The sequence below is a fragment of the Symphodus melops genome (genome assembly GCF_947650265.1).
Source record: "Symphodus melops genome assembly, chromosome: 5".
Taxonomy (NCBI): Eukaryota; Metazoa; Chordata; class Actinopteri; order Labriformes; family Labridae; genus Symphodus; species Symphodus melops.
The window spans coordinates 20,144,709-20,170,026 of NC_136695.1; the positions used below are offsets into that span (position 1 = coordinate 20,144,709).

Sequence of the window (25,318 nt, forward strand, 5' to 3'; positions counted from 1 at the left end):
AGTATTTAAATCTACATGCACAAACACAAACCCAAAATCATCTAAACTGCAGTTTATAGGCTAACATAGAATAAACAGTAGTCCCTTATGTCTCTTACAGCAGAATAATAGAGGGTTGAGGGGACAGATTGCATGACAACAGATAATGTTGTGAGATGCTTGATAATAACAGGATGTCTCTGACTAAATGCTCTGCTTGGGGCAGGAAAGCTGCTGCAGAATCCTTTTGTAGCATTGAGCTCAAAGAGACAGCTGCTCCCTCCTCCTCTCTCCCTTCCTCTACATCTCGATCATAAGATTAATTTCCATGATGTGCATTCTGACTTTCCTTGATGTTCCACTACAGCTTTTCTGTACCTGCACAGTAGTTGCCTACACTGAGTCTTGGTCAATGTGCACCCAGCAGCTTTGTTATCCCTGTAATTGACTTACGTCCTTTCGTCCCCTATGTGGACCCCACCACCAAAACTTGAACTTTGGTGGTGGGGTCCACAATCAACTTTTCATGGGGCCCAGAAGTGCTGGCAAAGACAACCAGTTATACTGCCTTCTATATAAAGACTAAAAACAACAGTTGACCTTGACTGTGTATCTTGTATCGTTCATCTGAGATTGTGTCCAGGATATTGCCTTTTTGTTTATTTCAGTGCATTACAATGCTGTGTAAGTGACAATTGTTTTTTCTCTACTAGATGATCCAGTGAGTTGTGAGTGATTTCAGACACATTAAATCAACATTTGATTAAATTATTTTGAATATGATAGTAATTTAACAAAAATAAATGAAAATGTAAGATTCAGTGAACGAATCATTATCATACCATCATATACTAAATACATATTTTAGCACTCTCCACTCTCAACAGGTCTAGAAAAGCTGCGTCTTAGTCTTCATGCAGATCAATGTCCATTATCATTCAATATAGTCCTACTGTTTTATGATACATTTTTTAAAAGATGTCAATTTCCTCTTCATGCCTGTGACAGTACAGCGCTGTTCTTATATCGTCTATCACAGCTGTACTAGAGATTCTGTCAGGTGCCCAGTGTGAATTCTGACAGCAGGATTCGATGTTAACCGTTGTCTTTTTCATACTCTCTGACAAAAGTTGTATGAATGAGCAGAGAACAGGTACAGGTAAATGAACACATTTTCTGCTTGAGGCCCATCTTTTTTGAAATGATGATTGTTATTTTCACAGTTTTCAACAATTTTCTTCACCAACCTTCTGCCAGTGGTTTGCTCCTTGGAACAAGGTCTGCGTAGGTTCTCTAGGTGTTGGAGTCTCAAACCACCATCTCGGTTAAGGGATGGTTTTTCCAACCTAAAAAAACCCAATCCTTTTTTTGGAACAATGCTAACTCAGGTGGTGCCCCCTGTAAATACAGCCAAACTTTTTCAAACATTAAATTATTACAACTGATGAACCCTCCATAAGATAAATATTCATGTGATTGAAGAGTCTTCTTGTGTGTACTGTATGTATGTAATATGTAATATATGTATGTAATATATGTAAGTATGTATGTATGTGTCATGGTTTGGTTTTGTCTCTGTGTTTCTTCTAGTTTTAGTTTTCATTCTGTCCTTAGTGTTATTTGTTTCCTAGTGTGGATTGTTTCCCTTGTGTGCTTTAATGTGTTTCATAGTCTTGTGTTTACTTTAGTCTTGAGTGTGTTTCCCTGTGTCCTCCTATGTTGCATGTTAGTTTATTTCCTGTCTTGTGTTTTAAGTCTAGTCTTTAGTGTTTCCTGTTTTATTTTGTAGATCTGGTTTTGGTGGTGTCAGTGTTGGGTTTTACTTTGTACTTGTCCTCAGTGTTCTGGTCTTGTGTTCTTTGTTCCTTGTGTTTCCCGCCTTTCTGATTACCCTGATGTTCCTCACCTGTCTCGTTAGTCTCACCTGCGTCTGATTACCCCTTGTCTATTTAGTCTCTGTGTTTGCCTCAGTTTCTTGTCGGTTCATTGTCATTGTCTCGTGGTTTGTCGTTGTCCTGGAATGTGGTTCATCTCCCTGCTCCCTGTGTTTCTCATTGTGATTTTTGGATTTCTGTTATTTAAGAAAGTTTTTGCCCTTTTTGTTAAAATAAATTAAGTTATTCTGCACTTGGGTCCACCTCTCCTGTTTCCTGCCTGCTATTCCGTGACTGTATGTATGTACACGGTTTATCCATGTTTGCAGTTTAGTAGTTTCTCTCTCATCCACTTATTCCATCTAACCCTGTCTAGAAACTCAGTTAAACTCTGACATTTTTTCCTGCTGAGTTGGGTGTGCTCTGTCTCTTTGCCTCAGTCTGATCCCTCTCCAGGGTTCATCCCTCTGGCTGATCTGATGCTGTTCTCCAGGAAACATTCGCTCTGAGCTGCAGGCTTCTCCCAAGTCACTTCTGGATCTCATCACGTCAGTGAAAAGAGAGAAGAGTGCAAACTCCACTACTGAAGTGCTTTGTAGAGAGAAAGTTACATTTGGCTCTGACAGTACATATAGGCTATTTGCCCATTGTAATTATTATAATTTATATTTTAACTGATCAAGAATAAAAACATGTGAACAACAGACCTAAGTGAAATTGAACCGATAATAACCAGTTAACGTTTCAGGCTGTTAAACCAGACGGTTAACTGAAAGCATCATGTGGCATGGGTATGTCTGCAGTTTGTTGTAGGATAGAAATCAGCTCATGTTTTGTCATATTTTACAGAGACTGCAGTCTGGAAAGCAATTCATACATTTTTCTGACCCCCCCCCCCCCAAAAAAAAGTATAAGCTTAGGGGCGCACAGATGGTGTGGAGGTTTTGCCAGTGGTCCCATTTGAATAATCTGACAGAGTTTTTACAGTCAGGAAGGAAATATTCTACATATTTGTTATTTAGTCTGCAGGGCATTAGATTCATTAACTGCTTTCAAGATATTATTTATGGTCATAAATGTCAACATAATTATGCAACATGATGTTACAGAATTTATAACTGAAATACATTCAATAAACAAGCATAACAGTAAGATTGATTGACTATTGATTGATGATTGATTGATTAGGGGAAAGCTCTCCTGAAGAGTCACAACAGCAACCTTGAATCTTTAACGTTTTTATTTAATAACTTAAAAAGAAAAGTAAATTGTAATGTGTACTTTGTTCAAGCAAGAGCATATACATCTGTCTATGCAGCGGTCCTATTTATCTAATGTTTGCAAATTAAACTAAACTGTGATCGTCTATCTAAGTACTTACATTTACATAACACTTTCGGCCACTTCTGCAGAAATCAGGGCCTCAGTTGGGCAACCCCAATCAAAAAGTGAGGACATACTCTTGATAGCAGATGAATAAAAAATGTGAACTTACATCATTTATCGACCCATGCTGAAATGATTCTGTTTCCCTCCTAATGATGCCTGTTTAAACATTCGCTCTCCCTGACCCTGTACACAAGTTCATTAGTGTTATCCAAATAAGACAGTCAGCCTCATCCTCATCTTTTTCTATTAAGTTTTATTTTCTGAACAAATAGTAACATTTTCTCCAACTACACAGCACTGGGGATGTTGAAGGCTACTTGCAAACCTTGTGGGACTTCCAACCTAAATTAGTCTGCACTGAAGGAGATGAAGCAGTAACATTGTTCACCTTAAACACCTCTCTTTTGACATTCCTGCTGAATCAATAAAGTGTTATGTGCTGCGTGAGAACTCGGAAAAAGCCCCTTGTGGTACGCTAGCTGCTTCCTGATGTAATGTAGGGCAACTTTTACCTCAACAGAATGAGGGATTTGAGAGTTGGAGCATATTGTGAAAGTCTAATCCAGTGGACAATGAGGAACACTTGGGTCCCTTTGGATGCCATATGCCTGCTTGATTTCCTGAGCCACGGTACCTGTACCCCATGCTGTGCCTTGTTATACAGTCTTAAGAGCAATCCTGAGGTGTTATAGACTTTCTGATCTGTTTCAAAGAAACAGTATGTCAAAATGTATCATATAGGCAGAGACTATTATTTTATCTATTTCAAGCAATAATAATACATTTTCTTTGAACCCTGAGAGCTTGCAATTCCAAGTTTACAAAAGGAAGAAGGAATTGAAACATTCAATTATTTTTTGGAAAGAGTAGCAACCTAAAAACTTAAAGATAGCAAGAAACAATTTCAAGTTGTAGATTTTGTAAAAGAAAATAGTTCAAACAGCACAACATCAACATTTTATTTCATGGTGTAGATAATCAGTTTGTAAAACATATCAACCCTTTATATAGATAGAAAATTAAATCACATAATTCACAGGTGCATAAGAAAACATGTTCATGTATATATTTTTTCCTTTCACAAAAATAAAACAATCTAAATTGTTAACACCATTTGCAATATAAGTTTTAAATACATTCCTATAAGATAATGTTTATGTTGCAGCTTGGTCATGCCCTCCATGTGCATTTGTTAGTTTCACAACAATTCAGACAAATGTCAGTGACAATAATAACATTTTGTTCATCATGGAGTGATGAATCCTGGCTGAACTCTACATTATGCCCCATGATTTTGTTTTTCTACCCACAAATCCAAAGTTTATTTCTGCTCATATAGAGGCAAGTCTTCATGGCTGGACGCACATAATCTTATTACAGCATCATGGTCGCCTATAGGTGTGTGATAATAAACACGAGAGGAGATGATGAATGTAAAGTAGTTTTTTTCACAGCTTTTCTCAGTGTTGCTACATCTTAATTCTTTCCCAGGGCAATATTGGAATACTCTATCTTATTTATATCAGCACACACACACACACACACACACACACACACACACACACACACACACACACACACACACACACACATCCAAGTAGCAGGAGATAGGCTAAAATCAACAGCAGTTCTTTGGTAATAAGAGAATAATACAACTTGAGAGGGTGGAATGGATTGCAGATTGTGTGTGCAGATAATGCTGTTAGATGCTAGATAACAGGATGTCTCTGACTAAATGTTCTGCTTGGGGCGGGAAAGCCGCTGCATATTCCTTTTGTAGCACCAGATCCTGTCGCAGAGACAGCTGCTCCATCCTCCTCTCTTCCCTTCTCTGCATCTCATTTATTTGATTAGGGTTTCTATATTCCTATGTTAATATGTACACATTTTACACCTGCTATTCTGCACCTGTTCACCAGCAGTCACTTGTGACTTTCCCACCTCTGCTCATCACCTGATCAAGTCACCTGCCTACCTGGCTATCACTTATCTGCTATCAGAGTCTATTGAGGGCAAACGTTCAATATTGGCCAAATTCAGCCTCTGCCTTAAAGGCTGAAGACTTCAACCTCACACACTTAACTGTCAGACATGACTGTGTGAGTCCATTATGGCTAAAGTGAAGAATAGGACACACACTCTTGAGATCAAGTTGCATAGAAATAAAAATATTGCCAATAAACTGAATATATATATTCACAATAATGTGAAGATATAAACATGCCAATAAGAATCTGTGTTGTGATTTCACAATGCAAACTAAAAAAAGCCATGAACGCCTTCTGACTGAAAACACAAATCACTTTAACAAAATGTTGACATTAAGTAGAGATAATTTCACAAGTCAACAACTTCCCGATGAACCATGCGAAATGGGACATGAAATGTGGAGTAGAAAGTCTTCATCAAAGCCCTTAAGCACCTTACCTCTTAATGGCAGTTAGACACTAAGCCGAAAAAGTGCCACAAGGTCCAGGAGTCAGTGATGGTGCAGATTGGTATGGGGCCATTGACCATGTTCACAAGATGGCCCATTTTACTCTGACAGCGGGCCCAGGGTGGGATGCTTAAACACTATCCTCGTTTCACAAGAATTTTACAATGTTTAAAGTCCTAAGTATGAAATTTGACACATTCTTGCGATGTTAGTGCTTCTTAATTGATCAGCAACTGATAATAAAAAGCTATCTTTAAAATCCAGAGAGGTATTTAGGTTCATTTTGGAAGTAAAATCAAACGCAATATAATCATGTAGCTAATGTCAGACAGTATCTTTTAGTATACATTAATGTTCTTGTTAAAATTACCACAGGCTATTAATGTATGCATTTATTGTAAAGAGCCACTTGGTAGCTCATGATAATGTTAGAGAGTTGCTGTTGCTAGCTAAAACAAATGGCTTTTCAAACATGCAATTGTGTTAACATAAAATCTGAACAGCTGTTCTTGTATTCCCAGTTGCTTATCAATAAAACATAGGTAAGGATTGTCAAATTCCTTCAATCATAAAAGGAAAGCCTTAAGATACAACAGTTTGACATCATGGCAGCCAGAGCAGCATGTCAATGTTTGTTGTGTGAATATAATACTCTTTTATAAAGCCTGCATTCTGTTCTGCTTTCCCCTTGACTCTCTAAAGTTGTTGCTAATTGTTACTCTAGATATATTAGGGACTGGTTTTATAACAACTGCTTTTGGCTACAAAATCTGTGACCTGTTGTTGCACTCTGTTGTTGGCACTAGTGTGTGCATCTCTATGTGTTGACTCTGCATGTGGGAATATAATTAGTTTAACATCAATCTCCTCACTTTGAGTTATTTGCATTTGAATGCATTGTGTAAGTGTGAGTATGCACATTTGCATGCCCCTGAGAGGCAGGCAGGTTCAAGCAGCGAGGTATTTATGTTAGAAAACTGGGAGATCAATAGCATCCTGAAAGAGAGCAACCTTAGGGATACAATCTCACCACTAAGAGGGAGAGGGGGAAGGAGAACGGTTGCTTATGTTTATCAAAACAATGGATGTTGGCTGGGAATATCAATCTATTTTTTTACCATATTCTGTGAGAAAGACCGCACAAACATTTCTGTTTTTGAAAGCTCGCAGGGAAAATATATTTAAAAAATGTTTTATTTCTATGAAGACCTGAAATAAACCACACATTATTGTTTTGTAAGACTGATTGGAGGACACAAACAATAACTAAGGTTTTTATTGAAATGTGTTTTTTTTTTCCTTTTTAGTTTATTTAACATATAAACCTGACAGGAAAAAAAATGTTTTTTACAATAACTTTCAGAAAAAAAATTAAGATTTTTTAGTTTTTTCAAAGTCAAAAAAATGAAATATGGTCAATCATTGTGCCTAATTATGGCTATTTACAAATGTTCACAATCATCTGTATCTATACAATGTTCTGTACAGTTTTGCATTTTTTTTTCTTGAGACAGGAGTGATTATAAATTGGTTGCCTTAGTCAAAACCAGCTCTTCCCCTGGCTGGTTCCTCTCCCAACCTTGTCGAATGCGGGTTAGGGTCCGGTCCACGCAGGGGAGGAGGAGCAGAAACTTTAGCACCAACACCACAGAGGGCACAATCAGACAGAGCATGTAGCCCGGAGGAGTGTACCATTTGTAGGTCGAAGGACGAAGGAACTTGTTCCAGCCGTAAATGTAACCATGTGATGTGCAGATGAACAGGGTCAGGTGGCCAAGCTTCGACTGAAGAAAATGAAATTTCAATTTGTTAAAAAAAACCAAAAAAACAGCAACAGTTTGCCAAGAGTTTGACGAAAGGATTGATACCTCTCTTGTGTTTATGCACTAATTATGATGATGTAGAGCTAGCCACATGTTAGCTTAGTGTAAAGGACATTATCTGCCTACTGCATAAAAGCACCTAAAAGCTAACTTTGTAACAATTTAAATCAGCAGAAGATAACACAACCAAAATACGGTCTGTCATATACTTTTCCTGTACACATATTATTATTACATTTTGGTTTGTACATAGATTGTGCAAGCAAGATAAAAATATTAGCTATTTAGCCCTTGGTGCTAGAAGGCTGATGCCTTTAGATAATGTTAGCCTTTAGTAGCTAAGCTTACTGGGTGCTGGTGGTCTCTTCATTTTATAGGCTAATAGCTGGCAGACATGATGGTGGTATCAATCTCTCTTCTCAGTCTCACCAAAAAAAGGTTCACTGACACGTTAAAGGCAAACACAGATATTGTGTCATTAACATCTGGACCTCCTTAAAACTCTTTCAGTAGCTTAAGCCCCTGCAGCTATTTGTTGATGGTTAGCGTGTTTCTTTAAATAGAACAACAATTTGTTCAAATAAATCTCATGTACAACTGACTTTAGGAATAAAACGCCTGTAGCTAATACTTTAAAGTGAAGTTTTGGGGATATATTCGATAATGTTATAAAAAGGAAATGTCTGGCTATTTGTGAGAGCAGGCTCAATCAATACAACATTTTCTCACATCTCTGTCAGAATAATTGCTTTTGTGGCACCAGTGGCATAGAGTCTCCATTTTCTTTTTGCATACCATTTGTTCTTTTTTTAAGCATTTAACAGATGTTCTCTGAAAGAAAAAAAGCCCTGTTGTTGCTCTACAATAATGAACTGTGCCTCCATTATGATAATTTCTGCTATGAGGATAACACGTTTGAACAGGACTTTAAGTTGCTTTTTTTTCATTCCCAATCACTATTGTGACAACAACAAACAATTATTGTAAAGTATTATTAGTGTAACTTTAGAGTTCTTCACACCAGATCATAAGGACTATTTTGACCTTAACCTCTATCTCTGAGTCATTCCCTTTCGGAGTTCTATCTGTGGACTTGACCTTTACACAAATGGATCTGTGACCTGTATTCATAATCTTCTCCCACTGGATCATACTACGTATCATAACTCTCTTTAATGAATAACTTAACATTTAAAATCCTGGGCTAAAGTCAGTCAGGCTTTCGTTCTGTGTGCCTGGTATATGCTGTTAGTTAACTAGGCCCCAGGGAGAAGAGTGCCAATGACTGATTTTTTTTTTTTTATAACACTTTAATAACTCTGATGAAAACATGTTTACTCCAAATATAGATTATCTAAAAGGACCTGTAAGATATATTTATTGATAGTGAGCACATGACTGATAACAGCAACACAGAGCAGGCTTAAAGGTCAAGTACGCACACTGCCAAACACATGTTCTTAGAGGACCACACATTTTTCACATGCGCTCTGACCTGAATGAAGCTGAACTCTCTCCAGCTGAGAGTTCCTCCCACAGAGGGCAGGGATGTTAGTCCTAGTAGGACATAAAGAAAGAAGCCCAGGATCCCAAGTACCAAGAACGAGTCTGTGCCCCATGCCTCAGTATTATCAAAGAAAAATGGAGTGGTTTTATTGTTCTTCATCTAAAAGACAGAAACACAGCTGTTACCTTGGCAACTCTGTTGAAATGAAAGTTTTATGTCTTCTACTGTAGTTACAGGATTCTGAAACCCTGCAGGTTTTGAACAAGCCTGCTGTACCTCATCCACCACCCGCGAGATGAGTTTGTGTCTGACAGCATAGCGAATAGGAATGATGAATGTATAGATGGCATGAAGAAAAGCTAAGCCCAGTGCAACCAGACCCATCTGCTTCCTGCACAGCATCCAGCGGTCCAGCCAATCAGGGAAGCGCCTGGAACATCCAAAAGTGAGCTAGCTGCTTCACACTCTCAAAATGATACACCTTTTCTGAACAACAAATTGCACAGTAAGTGAACATTTCTGTCCCTGTTTGATGTCTGACCTGTACTTGGTCCCTCTGTAGAGCTGAAGGAAGGCAGCTATAACTCCAGGCAGGTAGCAAAGGGACAACATGATGAGAGAAACGATTGGAAACACCTGAAAGATAGGAGGCAAAGCCAGAACACATCCTTCAAAAGGAACACAACATGTTAAAAAACAATACTTAAAGGGTGGGCAGCTCCTTACCTTGTTGGCCAAAGATATCATGATTCTGAAGGAGATGTCATTGCCTTTTTCAACAGCTGCGTAAATGACATCTCTAATAAGCAGATAAAAGAAAAAGAAGGCGATGAGACCAAGGGCAATGCGTAGCGGCAGTCTCCACTCTTGGAACAACCGTAAGGGAAAGTCCTCCAGCTCTCTGGCTGATGACAAAGACCCTTTGTCCAGAACAGTGAGGCCCAGTTTTGTGGCCATCTCTGCCACTGCCTGCTTTGCTTCTGCACTGTTCCCACACAGGTACACCTGGAGCACAGAAAATAGGGTTACCTTTTAAAATGGGCTTCTGTATTTAATATACAGCTTCTGGATTCAAACAAAAGCAAGACTATCTCAGACGCCCTACTTGTGCTATGCTAAATCGTGGATCTGTAGTGTGAGCCGGCTCTACGTTATAACAGAGATAAACGTAGTTCAAGTACTTTCAACAAATGCTGCCCAACATTCCGCAGTGCAGTTCAAGTTGTCTGCCCATACTACTTTAGCAAACCTTAAAGGTTGCATAATGTTGGCAAAACAAATGTAGAATTCTGATTTACGTGAGAGACAAACCAGAACATATTACTTTATCTTTATATGCAATTATGTTGACTGCGATCCCATTATTTACAAATCCGGTGCATTTTTTATTAAAAAATTGCTCAGAATCACAAAAGATGTGTAATTCTTCATGCTGATCACCTTTTGTTTTTCAGTTTCTAATAATTATCCAGAGATTGTTGTTTGATGACTCACCGGCCCTGTTAGGAATATGTAATGCATGACTGCACCACACACACCTACAGTGTCTGTCAACAGAATTATCCCGGTTTTGTTGATCTCCACAGAGCTGTTTCAGTCTTTCAGTCTGCTGGATATTTATGACTATGTAAGGCACATGCATACTATACACATACGGTGCTAAATATGTAATCACATTGGAGTTCTCACCATGGTGAAGATTATTACCACACTTACAGCTCTGCCATAAGGCGATTTAGATGTTTGTAAAGTGAGACAAAAATAATCGCAGAAAAGAAGAGAGATAAAGAGAGGTATAGAGAGGGTAGGTAAGAGAGAGAGAGAGTGCAGTTTGACAGGCAGACAGTGGGGGCAGCAGGATTGAGCAGTTTTCCCCCAGGTGTGTGTTTAAGTGGACCAGGCAGCCAGCCATGTCTCCCTACATTACTGCACCAGTAACAGCAGGGGACCGCCGACAGACCAAATCTCCATCTGAATGTAAATGTGACAGAGGCACGGCCCTGCTGTGGATCTAATCAAATTGCTGACCAGGGAAGAGCACACGCTTACAAGCATGTGCAGATATGTACTGTACTATAGCTTCACACACATTCACACACACACACACACACACACACACACACACACACACACACACTATGTTCTCTCACAGCTACCTGTTCTCAAAGTAAATAGAGCACTGCAGTGTACATGTGTGTATGTGTGTGTGAGTGTGTTTTTTTTTTTTTTTGGGGGGGGGGGGGGGGGGTGAGTAGTTGAAGAGGATTCGAGGCAGATTCAGGTTTGGTCTCCAGAGGTTTCAGCATGTTTGTGTTTCTCTTTGTAGCTGTGAAACGCAAGCTGCAATAAACACGGGTCTTTGTAGTTTGTAACATCATAATGTGTGTTTGTTTGTTTGTTTGTGTGTTTATACGAGGGCTGCCCTCATTTTTTTCTTCCATTGTTTTGAGAAGAAGGCAATATCAATCATGTGCAACGGCACAAATGATATCGATTGCTTTTCTGAAATGTTCCATGCTTCATGATGAAGTCGTTCTTTTAATACAAATTCTAGCAGCATTTATCCCATTGTAGCTCAGGAAATGATGAAGGCAGTTTTTGTTTCCTGGTTTGAAGTCAAACATGTATCATCTGTAAAAGATCAAGTCTGTAATCTCCTCCTGTTAAAGCTTTGTCTTTGTATGTTCAGTCTAGTCAAGCAGAGCCTTCAGAAGCTTCCTGGCTCTGTTTCCCTTTGATCATGCTGACATCCTTTTAACAGATTCTTTACTTTCACTCCACTCTCACCTGTTTTCCTGCCAGTAGTCCATTCTGCAGGGCCCAGGCAGACAGCGTGTTAAGGCCTTTCACCACAGCGGCTCCAGGGACCAGGCTGCAGAATACACAGCGAGGAATTTTAGTTAAACTATTGTTTCTTTTATCAAGCACATAGATGGGGAAAAGGGTCTCAAAAGGGTGAGAATTGATTTTTATTCTGTAGCTGAATAGACACACAGCAGGACATCCTGCCAAGGGAGCTGAAACCCTGCAATTTTTTTTTTCATTTCCAGTTGGGAGTTTTGATGTCTCATGCTTTAAGTGGCATTTCGGAAAAAAGGCCTTTGAAAAAAGTGGCAGCTGCTTGCTTACATGAGACAGATTTTTGCAGATTGTGGGTCTGGACATATTGAAATCAAGACAAAAATAATCATATATGCTTTTGTACAGGGAGGAAATATTGAGACTGAATATGTTACCTCTGCAGATAAGCGGCATTGGCTTCTGGGTACACACCTTTCTTCAGGTTGTTACTGAGATCCACCAGAACCTTCGAGCAACGACAGACAAGAGCAGACAAAAGAAAAAAGTAGTCAGATCTATCCAATTAACTCTTATCTTATCTCATTCATATTTCTGCTCAAATAAAGGGGCATGCTAATTAATTAAGTCATTTTGATAAAGATGAAAAACTGAACTCGTTCAACTTTTTTCTTTTTGAATAACCTAGAAGAATGCTGATAAAGCAATGTCAGAGGAAACATTTACAGATGCTGCTCTTATCACATAAGAGCTACAAAGTATAATTAATAATAATTTGTCTATTGTTGAATAAATTGGTACTTTGATTATCAATTAATCAGTTTGAGTGTTTAAGAAAAAATAAAAATCAGAATCTAACTCCTAGATATGATTTTGTTTCTGTTGTTTATTTATCTGTGACAGTAAACTGATGTTATGTAGGTTGTTAAAATTAGTTAAACATTTAAGAATCTCATCTTGGGGTATGGGGAAAACTCGATCAACATTTTTCAATTTATAAAAAGAAATTATAGACCAAGCTATTAAATGATTCATATAAAAAAAAATCAACAGTGACAAAAAAAATATTTTTGTCGAACAGCATAAGGTCGAGGATCCGGTTTAGTAATGTCCAAAATTACATAAACATTAGTACTGTTATATTGCTCCAAACTGTCTACATGTGGGTTTTTTTTTAACTTTACTCTTGTCACCAGTTGTATTCCTTTCATTAAGTACTTGGGTACTTATACATACCGTGTATTTCTTGATTATATTGTAATGTAATCATTCTGATGTTCTCAAAGGATTTTGTCTTGAGATAGGCCCTGTCAGTCAGCATCTCAAACATCTAAATTCAGCCTTTACGATATGGGTTAGCACAAGAACAACTAAACACAGTAGTACAACATCTGTAGAGAACAAAGTTAATATTTCGCTGCAGGATAGAAGATATAGAAGAGTTCAAAGGCATTTAAAAAAAACAGGAACAGTAATTTCTCTGCCCAAGTTTTTCTTCCTCCTAGAACATTTTTATTTAACTTGTATCCGTTCAATACATTTCATCATTTGTGATTTATTCAGATCAGTTTGAATGTGTGTGGGTTTTTTTTTTTTAAAGTGATGATCTAAACATCTTGGTATGTGTGTATGTTTTATTGCTGTATGCTGTAAGATTGTGCACGTCCATTGTTTTATGTGCGTTGTAATTGCCCTTTAAAACTTGCCCTTGATAACCCTCTTTGTTGACATAAATGCATCAGTAAAAAGATAATCTTCAAATGTAAGAGGCTGAGAAGGATTGTTCGGTGGATCTACTCAAAGTCACTGAAATCTTAAAATTTGACAAGGGGATATAACAACCCTTTCTCAGGCACTCAATGCCTCTCTATTCAGTACTGACTATATTTAAGTCGATATCTCTGTCCCTCCTCTACTAAGGGCATCATTGTGAACTTTAAAACAATTTTTTGTTAATAATTTTGACCTGTTTCGTTCATGATCCGCCTGTTTTATTAGGACAGCATTTAACAACATTTTGGACCAAACACTCTACAAACTTTGTAACACTTTATCTTATCAGGAAAACTAAAGATTTTGATAAACGCCAAAACACTGAAGTGAATGTTTGGAAAAACATTAATAATAGCGTTTGAACTTTATACATCAAAAAAACAACTGTGAAGAACTATTAGAAACAATTAGAAGGAAAAAATGTTTTTTTATACATGAAATGAGGGTGAAAAAACCTAATTCATCTGCATATGCTTATTTATTGATTTTTGAAAATTCTTAAAGTTACAGAATGAAGATGTTGAGGCAATGAAAATCTTTCATAGCAAATTCACTAACTTTGCTAAATTTGTACAACACTAAACTATTCACACTTAACCGTTTAAATGTTGTCCGTACTAGGATTATGTGTTTTTAATTATTGTATTTCAATTTATTATTCTAATGTGTTTGAATGAGTCATATAAAACACTTTTACTTTGAAAAGATTTTACTGTTCACTGACTTTTACTTGAGTTTTTATAATTACCTTAAAAAAGATAGCACAATCTTAACTGATGTGTTCATAATAGAGAACCTGCTTATTATTGTTTACATGCAAGTTCAAATATTTTCTGTTTATCATGATCCATACCTTGACTGTCACTGTTCAGATTTGAATATATGGAGGACTCGAAACGTTATCTATTTTATTAGAACTTATAATCCTTCTTTTAGCAACTTGAGCTACTTTTAAATGATTAGCTATTACATTGTGATTTGTTTCTGATAACTTCTCCTGAGTTTATTTCCCTTTTGTCTACTATTGGTGACCTTAACTCACCTTTCCATCCAGGTGAGGGGCAATAGTTTGCAGGAACCCATAGTGCTCTCTGTGAACACAGATGAAGATCAGGCTGGCTGAGCTCGCTGCTGCAGCATGGCTCATTGCCTGCTCAAACACACACATTCAAAACATTAGGATGCATGTTTTAGCAGTACACACGCGATCCTTTTTGTGACATTTTGACAAATCCCAAAGGTTATGTTATGTCATGTGTTGTACCTGAGCTCCCTCCGGCAGGGGGCCACAGCTGTTGGGTCTGCGGCTGCCGTACACCACCCTGTATCCAGACTGGAGCAGACGCAGGCCCAGAGAACGCCCCAAGTCCCCCGTCCCAAAGATGCACAGCTGCTCAGGCACGGGGACAGCCGCTTCACCCAGGGCATGCGTGGAAATGGTCTCTGGCTTCACCTCGTCATACATGCTGCTCTCCACTGTCTTTTTCACACACTGAGCCTGGACGTTCGCTGCTCCCTGCTGTGTTGCTATATCTGATTGGAATCTGACCTACAGAGTGCCTATCCCTCCTTATGTTTGAGACTCACAGTGTGATTCTTAACCCACTGCTTGCTTTAATCACACTTGTTTGGTTTGTTGTTTATAACACCTTATCTGCTGATTACACACTGAAAACCTCTAGATCACATGTGCAGGCATGTGTGACGTACATTATGCAATCTGAAAATCGGAAAAATGTGCAACTATGAGTCATTGCTCCACCCAACAATCTCAGTACATTTATATCTGTTTAATCGTTTTATAATTGCTTCTGTCCAAAGGAGAGCTGCATTTCTGCTGTAAGGATGTATAACATTAACCTCAGATTCACATTTTGTACCATTTTATTGCTTTTCAGAAACAGAGTGCTTTGAAGGTGAAATCTAGCTCAACCAGAATTTGACTTTAACATTTGAAAGAAAAGAAAAAAATATCTCATTCTGTTGCTTTCCAGGGCTTGTCTTTTTTTCCCCCTATTTCTTCTGTTTCCACACTTGACATGGTGCCATGTGGGAGATCCTGGCCCACAGATTCATTATCATTTCAAAACCCACTGTTCCGACCAAACGACTGCAGAGAGAATTTGTGCAAATTTAGTGTTCATGTCCCCATGGCTAAAACATCTGCAAAGTTGTGACACGAACAGACTCAGCAGAGCAGAAATGAAGCTTGGCACAAATGGAAATGCTTTGTGTGTGGCTTTTTTCTTTTGTGTGAATGTTCAGTTTTTCTCACAAGTGTTCAGTGGTGTGTGTGTGTGTGTGTGTGTGTGTGTGTGTGTATTTAGGTCAGGATGATCAGAGCTGTGCAAAGACTCAGCTGTGATCTGCAGGATCTGCAGCACCTGGAGAACTGGCTCCACAGACAGAGTGACTACCTGGCTGTAGAAATGACACATAGCATCACATCAACTTTAGTGACTATTTGCACAAAAATATGCTCCTTACCATTAAAGCCGCCTCATTGAAATCACAATCCGCACGTACATAGCCAGCAATATTTATAGCAGACAAGCAGCGCGTTACCCCAGGAGCTTTTACAGTCAAGTCCATAACTAAAGCATTAATGTCTACCTGGGGGGATATCGAAGCAAAATGAGAAATCATTTTATGCCTAACCTTTAAGGCATCCATTCACTTGTGGCACTGTTAGAATAGACCTGATAGCAGATCCACTCCGATGACTCATTTACTAGCTTTGCCTCCTGGATATCGCTCTTTTTTTCTCCTCTCTCTTTCTCTTTCCCCCCTCTCCTTTAGATCTTCCTGCTCCTTCAGCATCCACTCTTCTTTTTTAACTGTCTTTACTTTCTGACTTGAACACTTCTGCTTCTTTCCTATATCTCTTTTTCAGAGAGTTGAAAACTATTGAATTAATTTACTCATTTTAAGTGAAAGTGAATTAATCATGTCGTCAAAGGTCACATTCTGTGTTTGCCTGTTGGACAGAGGAAATCGAGTTACCCCCCATAAAGACATACAGTAAGTCGAAGTATATTCAGGACCTGTCCTGTAGGCTTGCTCCAACTACGACTAGAGTCATGGTTTCAGTCATGGTTGACATGTGGAAACCTGTGGCTTCTGGAAATGATTCATGTGTGAACCATAAGAATACAAGAAGAGCAACCAAAGTGTCTGTTTGCAGTATGTCCAAACAACTGTGGGCTGCAGGGTTCATTCTGTCTCATTGTATTAGTTCAAATAGAATATAGAAGACAGTCAGCAGTGTCTTTTGAATCATAAGTGTGTGTAAGCTTTGTCACCTACAGATCCCTTGGGTGTGAGCTTGCATTTGAATTTCGTGCAACATCAGCAAAGTATACCCGCAGCAATGACAATTTAACAGTATGAAGAAGTTTCTAAACCTGCAATGAGCAGTTACAGAAACATGAGCACTCGTTTTAAGTCACTAAAGTAAGGTTAAATTCATTCATGCATTCATTCCATGTTGACCTGTTGCTAAGTGTGTGTAGTATATCTTAAAAGGTTATGAAAAGTGGATTTTAAGAACATTTCTGGTTTGAAAAAAACCCCTCACCTCTATAGCTGTAACTGTAATAAGGTAAATGCCAGTCGCCTTTTGGTCAAGTGTTGACCAAAAACTGTAAAATACTTTCCAGCAAACCACAACAATATGTAAAATGGTGTTAAAATACTCACTCATAATTAAACAGACTGCAGAGACTTGTGATGTATTTCTGCTTACCCTTTTCACACACAAGTATTTGGAAATCAAATGCCTCATCTATTTTTTATTTTTATTTTATTTTTTATACACTTCATTAATACCAGAGGGTATTAATTCTGGTAATCTAACCAAAAGAATCAAACAAACATGGACTGTTGCGGCTCGTTGAAGGTGTTGTTTTCTCCACTGGAAGAAGCATGACTATAGGGGCTAGATTTAGAGGAAAACATTTAACAGTTTTTTCCTATCTTGTACAAGCTGTCAGATGTCAGATAGTGTGTGGTTCAACAGTTTCACACACACGCACGCACACACACACACACACACACACACACACACACACACACACACATACACACACACACACACCACTGAAAGATTCAAGATTCAAATCCTGAAAGGTTTCCTGAAGTCCGGAGAGAATTGAAAACCCTGTGAAAGTGCTTATCCCAAAACATCTGGCGACATTTAACATAGATGCATTCTGAGGGCTCAAACACATGCTGAACTGCCATTTCAAAAATGCCATCGTGAAGTTGTTCAGGTGGGGAACTGCACCCAATTTAAGACACTGCTATGTTGGCACAGTCTGATGTACACTACTGGAGGAGATTCATGCAATAGTGAACATTAAACATTCATTCTGCTCGCTTAAATGGTGAAAATGACTTATTTTTCTATGAACCTTGCACTTGTGCACTTCAAGCAAGAGTGAACTCCTTTAGTGCTGTGGTTCATTTCCTGAGGGGAATTATTTTGGGGATTCCAGCTGTTTCCAGCTGTTAGATGTCACAGAGAGGGATTTTACGCGTTGTTATTGGAGACACATTTTTGGTGAACAGCATGCACACTACATGTAAATACTCCCTGTTACAGTTGACATCCACTATTCTGCAGGATGGGTGAGTTATACTCGTTTTCTTTTTTCTTTTTTTTTTCATGACGGCTAGTATGATGCTTTAGGTATGAGGTTCACATTGAGGTTCTGACTGAACTCAGGTTTTGAAGTTGTTGAAAAACCAGACAGAGAAAAAAAGGTGGGAAAGCACAGAGAAAGATACTGTACAGAACAGCAGAGAGAGTTAGACCCAGAAAGACAAAGGGAGAGATGCAACTTAGGAAATCTGAAATCGTGCCTCAGTAGAACAAAGGCACTTGTTAAAAATCAGGGTTTCCCACAAGTATTCCCAGAATTATTCTATAAATATTCCATTACCAGCTTTCCAGACAGACACGCTTGGGATGCTGATTATGAAACAGTTAGAATAGGTTTAAGGAGAAGCAGAAACAGTTTGGATGAAAGAATAACCTATATTCTCCCAAAGTTTGTCTTTGATGAATTTGCTGCTTTGGGGCTGATAAATAAATAAAGAGATCATATGCATAAGTATTTAAATTCATGTATTTATATCTATGTATTTATATTTTCTGAATGTGAAAATGTATCTCTCAATGTCATGGAAGTAGTTTTCTTCGTAAGTGTGTGCGTGTGTGTGTGTGTGTGTGTGTGTGTGTGTGTGTGTGAGAGTGTGTGTGTGTGTGTGTGTGTGTGTGTAGGTGTGTGTGTGTGTGTGTGTGTGTGTGTGTGTGTGTGTGTGTGTGTGTGTGTGTGTGTGTGTTATGATAAAGCCATTCTATATGATTGTGAGTCTATGCTTAAATTTTTTCATTTATTTCATGCTCTATATTTGCACATGATCACAATCTCTAGCAGGCCGAATGCAGATATTGAAAACATCTCCAAATTCAGAAAGCCTCATCCTCTATCTCTGCTTTAACAGAATGAGCATTGACTGCATGTTTGAAGTTCAGAATCTTATCTTACAAGCCAAGCGGCAGAAATCACAGGCGGGGAGGAGCTGCATGAAGCTGCAGATTTAGAGATTTTCCTCTCTCGTCCAACACACATCTCTTCAGAAATGATGTGGCCTTCCTTACACCAGAATACAGCCTTGTCTTTTCAACAACAGAGGGGATGATGGAGCTTTGAAAATACCTCTACAAAGACAATTCTTGCACAGTTGTCTCATACGTTCCTTGGAAAACAAGCTTTGATAATCTCTTTAATCTAACTTCTTCCTCTCCTTTGCAACCCGTGTCACTCTGTGATCTTAGATAGAAGTAAACCGAACATAGCCATTTTAGTTTCCATGCTGTGAGAGTTTAGATTGAAATCTCTAATGTATCATTGTCATTCTATATAATCATATCTTTGACAAACAGCTGTGCTCTGCAAATAGCATGCATCCATGCCACTGCTTCTCAGTGGCTGCAGGGAAATCTGCAGCCTATTATAAGACTGAAATAAGCCTAAAGAATTTTTCGCCTCATCTCCTCACCCATACCTCGAGTCGAGTGAAAGAGCTGACAAGGTAAGAAACAGCTGACACAAAAGTATAATTCTATATGGATGAAAACCTCATCGTCATCAGAGGTGCAACTTCCCTGTTCTGTATTTTTCCAGGAGGAAGTTTGAGAGAAGAGACAAGTAGCCTGGGAAGCATGCAGTCTGCACATATATCATGCACATAATAGTGATAAATTATGGTTTGGTCAATTCTTGTTTCTGGGTTTATTTTCTGACCCAATGTGTGGTTTACAGAGGGAGGATGCGCCACAAGAGGGAGCGTGCCAATTATGCTTATTTCTAATGCCTTCTGGGTTACAATCTTGAAATGAGGCTACTCATGTAGAACCATGATTGGTGGAAAATAATTATGAGCCAGCAGCAGGTCTGTTTGATCAGCAGTAACTAAGTTTAATTGAGGCCTCTTCTGTCAAGGCTGCTATCGGTCTGTCTGCCTTAAGGGCATCTGTTTGCTTTGACTCCTTGAACCTTTCTTAAAGGAACGTTCTGCCATCATAAAATATATAATTTTTATTATCTCTATGGTCTGCATTTTAAGCTATACCCAATTCATGAATTTTTGTTCAGGGATTATCTTGCTGAATAGAAGTATTCACTCTTAGAATCCGCCATTCTCGTGCTGTAATTAAAGTGCCTCAGATGCACAAATTCATTGAAAATGATGATGCATAAAACCCCATAATAACAGCCTTAATGTTTAACGTTAACTGTCTTTATGCCATAGAGCTACATTAAGATGTCGCAAATGCAAACACAATATCCCACTGTCACGAGTTCACTGAACACGTTTTTGAATGTGCATGGCTTGAGCAGACAGGAAATATAATGTATTTGATGTATTTGCCACCACATTTAGTTTGACTACAAGGTCATCAACAAGGCAATGGTCATTATTGTAAAGGTGGATCATTTACTACAATAATAGAAGTAAGCTAAAGCAGCTAAAGAAAGCTGTTAGATGCAGATGAAAAGGACACACACTATTGTCTCCTTGTGATGTGTAAAAGAAACATTTGTTTGCTATTCATAATGAGGTCATACTTTTATTTTACAGAAGATTTGTTTGGCTGTAATGTAAAAAGACACATCATTTGGTCTTCTGTTGTATTTGTAGTGTTGTAGTGCATTCCAAATTCATCATGCAAACTTGTTCAGCCTGACGCTCCAGCTCATTCAACGTAGCTTGGATCTGAAATATTGATCATATGCAGTATATACTCTTGGAGTATACAGTATAGTATGTGGTTTGCTTCATACGGTTCGTTGACAGACTTCTAACTGAAAATAAATACTTTGAAAAAGCTTTCATCAGTTTGTTGCAAAAGAGTATAAGATAAAATATTGGGAAATAAATATTCAGAGCAATTTGGACATGGAACTATTCGGTCATATAGATTACTTTTACATATGTTTAACCTTTTCTAGAAAATGTGGGCCGGATTTTTTTTTTAAATGTAACATTGTATCTTTATATGAAAGAAAGGAAATAAAACAACACTTTAAGAATTACAACTTTGGAAGTTAATTTAAAAAATAACAATGTTGTGCCATAAACCATAAATTATAAAACCTAAAACACATTTTTTAAGAAATAAAAATGTCAGTAATTGGAATTTTTCTAATATCAGAAACTGTCTGTTGGTTTGTTAGTGATAATATTAACATACCTTCTCTCCTTACATGTGCATGTCAGTGTGCAAATTTAGCTCCAAAGTTGCAAGCAGCCTTTTCTACTTCTGCTCTTTTTAAGTAGTACCATCCCAATTACAATACAAAACACACATTGTCAGTAAACCCCAAATAAATAAAATGGTAAGTATTTGTTTGAGTATTAGTCAGTGTGTATTTCTTTGTATTGACTGCGGGCTACATGTGAATAAAAATTGCTCCCCGTCTATTTTTCCATCTGCTGGTGTCTCTGTGTGTTTGGTCGCCTGTCTATCATTGTGTCGATCAATGGATGTGCTTATTCACAGAGAATCATAATTTCTACAGAATTTGCTTTGAATTTAAGTTTATTGTGATGTAAATGTCTTTGTTACTTCAATTGGTATGTAATTGGAAAAAAACATTATAATTCATTCAAAAGTATCCTGCATTTCCATGTCCACTTCTTCCCTGGAAAAAAAATGACCATACAGCCTGCCAGCACTGATAAGACGCATCAGCCTCTGCTGTCTTTTATAGGGAAAGAGAATTATTCATTGTCTTCTACAGTACAATAATCCGTTAGGTCTGTAAAATGTACATGTGTTTGTGATTCTATTATGTTTCATTGTGCTGAACGTTCCCACACTTTCATTCAACACTCTGTACACTCTGCACACCCAAGCAGCAGATGGTTTGCTAGCAGCAATAAGAAACAGACATTTAGCTGATCAATGAATAAATAAAAATGATGATTGGGTGTTATATGTAATATTAATCCGCTGTCAGAAAAGAAAACAACATTGTTTCTTTTCATTTTTTTCTTTGTCTGAGGATGTAGATTTGGATATTTGTGTGGAAAGATAAATAACTTAAAGTAACAAAAAATCCTGTTAAATTACAGTAAACTACTGGCAGCTACAGTTGCCAGCTTGAAACTGTTATTCTACAGTGTACCTACTGTAATCTACGTCTACAGTTTATTACTGTACTCTACTATATTCTTCTTTAACACAACCTTCCCCTGGCTGGTCTTCCTTTCCCTCTCTGAAATAATACCAACGAAGCATCTTACATGTAATAACTGAGTAAGTATATAAATTATTAGGTGGGGTAAGTAAAGATCATTTGCATTGAAAATGGACCCTATACATTAATCAGGTTGCCGCGACCTCACGCGAGTCCTGACTGCCTCCCTCACGCCTGTCTGAGAGCAGGGAGGGATGATGCAAGACAAATAAATACAATACACTGTAAATCATTTTCCTCTAAAATAATGGTAAAAGCTGGCAGCAGAGACGCCACAAATACATCATGCATTTATCTTGATCTGGATAAAAGATGTCAGAAAAGAGCTTTTGAACCAGTTGAGGGATGATAGTGGCAATAATGATGATGTGGTGGATGATAATTAGTATCATTGCTATATCAAGTAAAACATTTTTGAATACATTTTTGGTGATCATTTCAAATCCTCCTTCTTACCCCTCAGATTTTTTTATGGGACCTCCACTGAACCCGCCTGCCTCCCACACCCACCCACCCACCCATGGAGAGCCGACGGGGAGGTCGATGCGAGCTCATTGCTTACAGTGTAAGCAATTGTAACAAGCAGGAAGCCCGAGTTCAAATCTGACCTGTGGCTCCTTTCCTGCACCACATTTCCCCCTTTCACTCTCTCCTTGATTACTGACTCTATCCACTGTCCAAGATAAATGCATAAAAAGCCCTAAAATAAAACTTTCAAAAAATGTGTATTACTAAATCATGCAATGCAGTCATTTAAGTATAATAGCTTAAAACCATTGCATGTTGTAACAGTTCAAAGTGTTTTTAGTGTGTGTGCGCAGAGGTCTCTTTGTCATGAAGCAGCGACCTTGCCTGTAAGCTAGAGGAAAAATTGCAGAGCACGCAAAGCTAAATGGCATGTGTCGGCAAGAACAGGTGAAAATCCAACTCTACATCATGCATTGAGCCTGTGTTTGTGTGCCTGTGATGTAGGAGATAGTATTCAACAGAAGGGGAAAGAGTTACAGGGAAGGTGTTTAAAATAGGAAAGCATAAAACTTGCTGCACACAGGTATTTGATTCTTTCCCCCAAATCTCAACACAATGTGCAAATGTCTGCTTAAATATTCCATTTGATAGAACTGACCCCATTTAGAAGGGCACAGATGGAAAGTGAGCAGACTGTGAGACATGCAGTTCAGATTTGCATCAGCTTGAGTTTATGCATGTGAGCGTAAACCTTTACATACGCAATAGATCGAAGGACAGACAGAAAATAAGGATGAGAGACAGTTTGTACAGTATGCACAGCAGGTTAATTGCTGTGTGACCATGCTGAGAGTGGTGACCTCTGCCCTGCACAGGGTCATGCAGGGCTTTTTATGATTGGCTTGCAGAAGAGAAAATGTATAATTACTCTGGGTATCCTTGCTGCTGACCTTCATATTCAGTCATAGCAGTACCTCTATTTCTGAATGTGTGTATTACTCTACATTTAAACCAGTATACATGCTTAGAAACACATTCAATGTAGTTGGTCTAGTGTCGCAAATAGAGTTAATCATATCAGTCATTACTGAATCAAGTTCAATTCTGTAGTGCAGTTCTAAGTGGCTCCTAATACAAAGGTTTTCATCTACAGTATCAACACAGTCTTTTCCAGCAGTAGGATTTGCAAAGCTTTGTGTATCTCCTAACATGAGCTTTTGAATTAATTGGCCATTACACCACTAAAATAAAGGCACATTTATTGATTTTGATTATTTCTGAGATTCATCTTGAGGCACTGAAAAAGAACAGAAAGTCATATGCAAAAATGTTCCAAAAAGCCTGTTTTTACAGTAGAAAATATATCTCATCCTGGTTCAAAAACTAAATTGGTCTGATTAGCTAATGTCTCTGTCAGCACACACTGAAGTGGGGGTGAATCTTTCCATAACTCATCCGTTTTGATTTTATGAAGGATAATTAGGCCCTTACCTGCCCTGAATGATGGAAGGGAGGGAGGGAGGGAGCAGTGTAGCAGTTTGTCAGGAGGCTTAAGAACCAACTCAGCTCAAGCTCTTAGCCTGTCATTAGGTTGACTGAAAGTTAGGATGAGAAAGCAATTCCAGACAGGCGACGGCTATTGACAGGCTTCCAAAGCCCCCTGCAGTAACCAATAGGTGAAATCACTCAGGCTTATTAACAGGCTTGTTTTCTACAGAAAGAAAAAATAAAATAAAGATGCACTTTTTCCCATTTTATCTACATGCTTAGATATTGGAGTAAATATTTCTCTTCCACTTTTAAATTGTGGTAAAAAAAAAGATGTTAAACACTTTACTCATCCTAATCAAAGGTTGTTTTTAAAAAAAAATATTTTTCATCAATGTGACATGAGTGAAGACTGAGTAAAGAGGAGTGTTATGTTGTCCCTGTGTATCTGTTGGCACATTGTAGTACCTTTCATTTGTCAAATCACCATATTGATTTCTTAACAACAAAACAAAGCCAAATTGAAGGCCACTTTTACAACATGATCTATCAATACAATATAGCTCGGTTCTACATGGTACTGTAGATAAAACACAGAAATGTGAAATGGTAGGTCACACGTACCTATTCACACCACATTCACGAAGGGAAATATAAAGTGTCCATCTGTATTAACTAATCCAATTCACACATATTCACTTACCGCTCACGCAGCCGCAGGAGCAATCTGGAGTTTAGTGTTTTGCCCAAGGACACTTCAACATGTGACTGCAGGAGGTTGGGATTGAACCCCTAACCTTCCGGTTGAGAGATGACCGATTCTACTACTACTCTACGATCTGCCTGTTTTCAAGGAAAATAGAGAACGGCAGGGTTATCTATGTGTGTGTGTGTGTGTGTGTGTGTGTGTGTGTGTGTGTGTGTGCCTGTTTCTGAAGACAGTAATCCCTCTGGCTCTGTCCAGGTCACGTATCCTGTCAGGTAGCCATGGAGATTCAAAGAAAGTGCCA

General features: G+C 38.3%; 1 protein-coding gene across 1 annotated transcript; it reads right to left on the bottom strand.

Annotated features, from left to right (window-relative positions):
- Positions 1–6,937: 6,937 nt before the first annotated feature.
- Positions 6,938–15,046, bottom strand: LOC306824287 (metalloreductase STEAP4-like; the record flags this gene model as incomplete). Its single annotated transcript, XM_079344372.1, has 9 exons — positions 6,938–7,463; positions 8,998–9,168; positions 9,286–9,439; positions 9,551–9,645; positions 9,736–10,014; positions 11,797–11,881; positions 12,246–12,316; positions 14,624–14,731; positions 14,846–15,046. 9 exons carry the CDS (start codon positions 15,044–15,046, stop codon positions 7,200–7,202), a joined length of 1,428 nt encoding a protein of 475 aa, XP_079200498.1. The 3' UTR covers positions 6,938–7,199.
- Between the last annotated feature and the right edge of the window lie 10,272 nt (positions 15,047–25,318).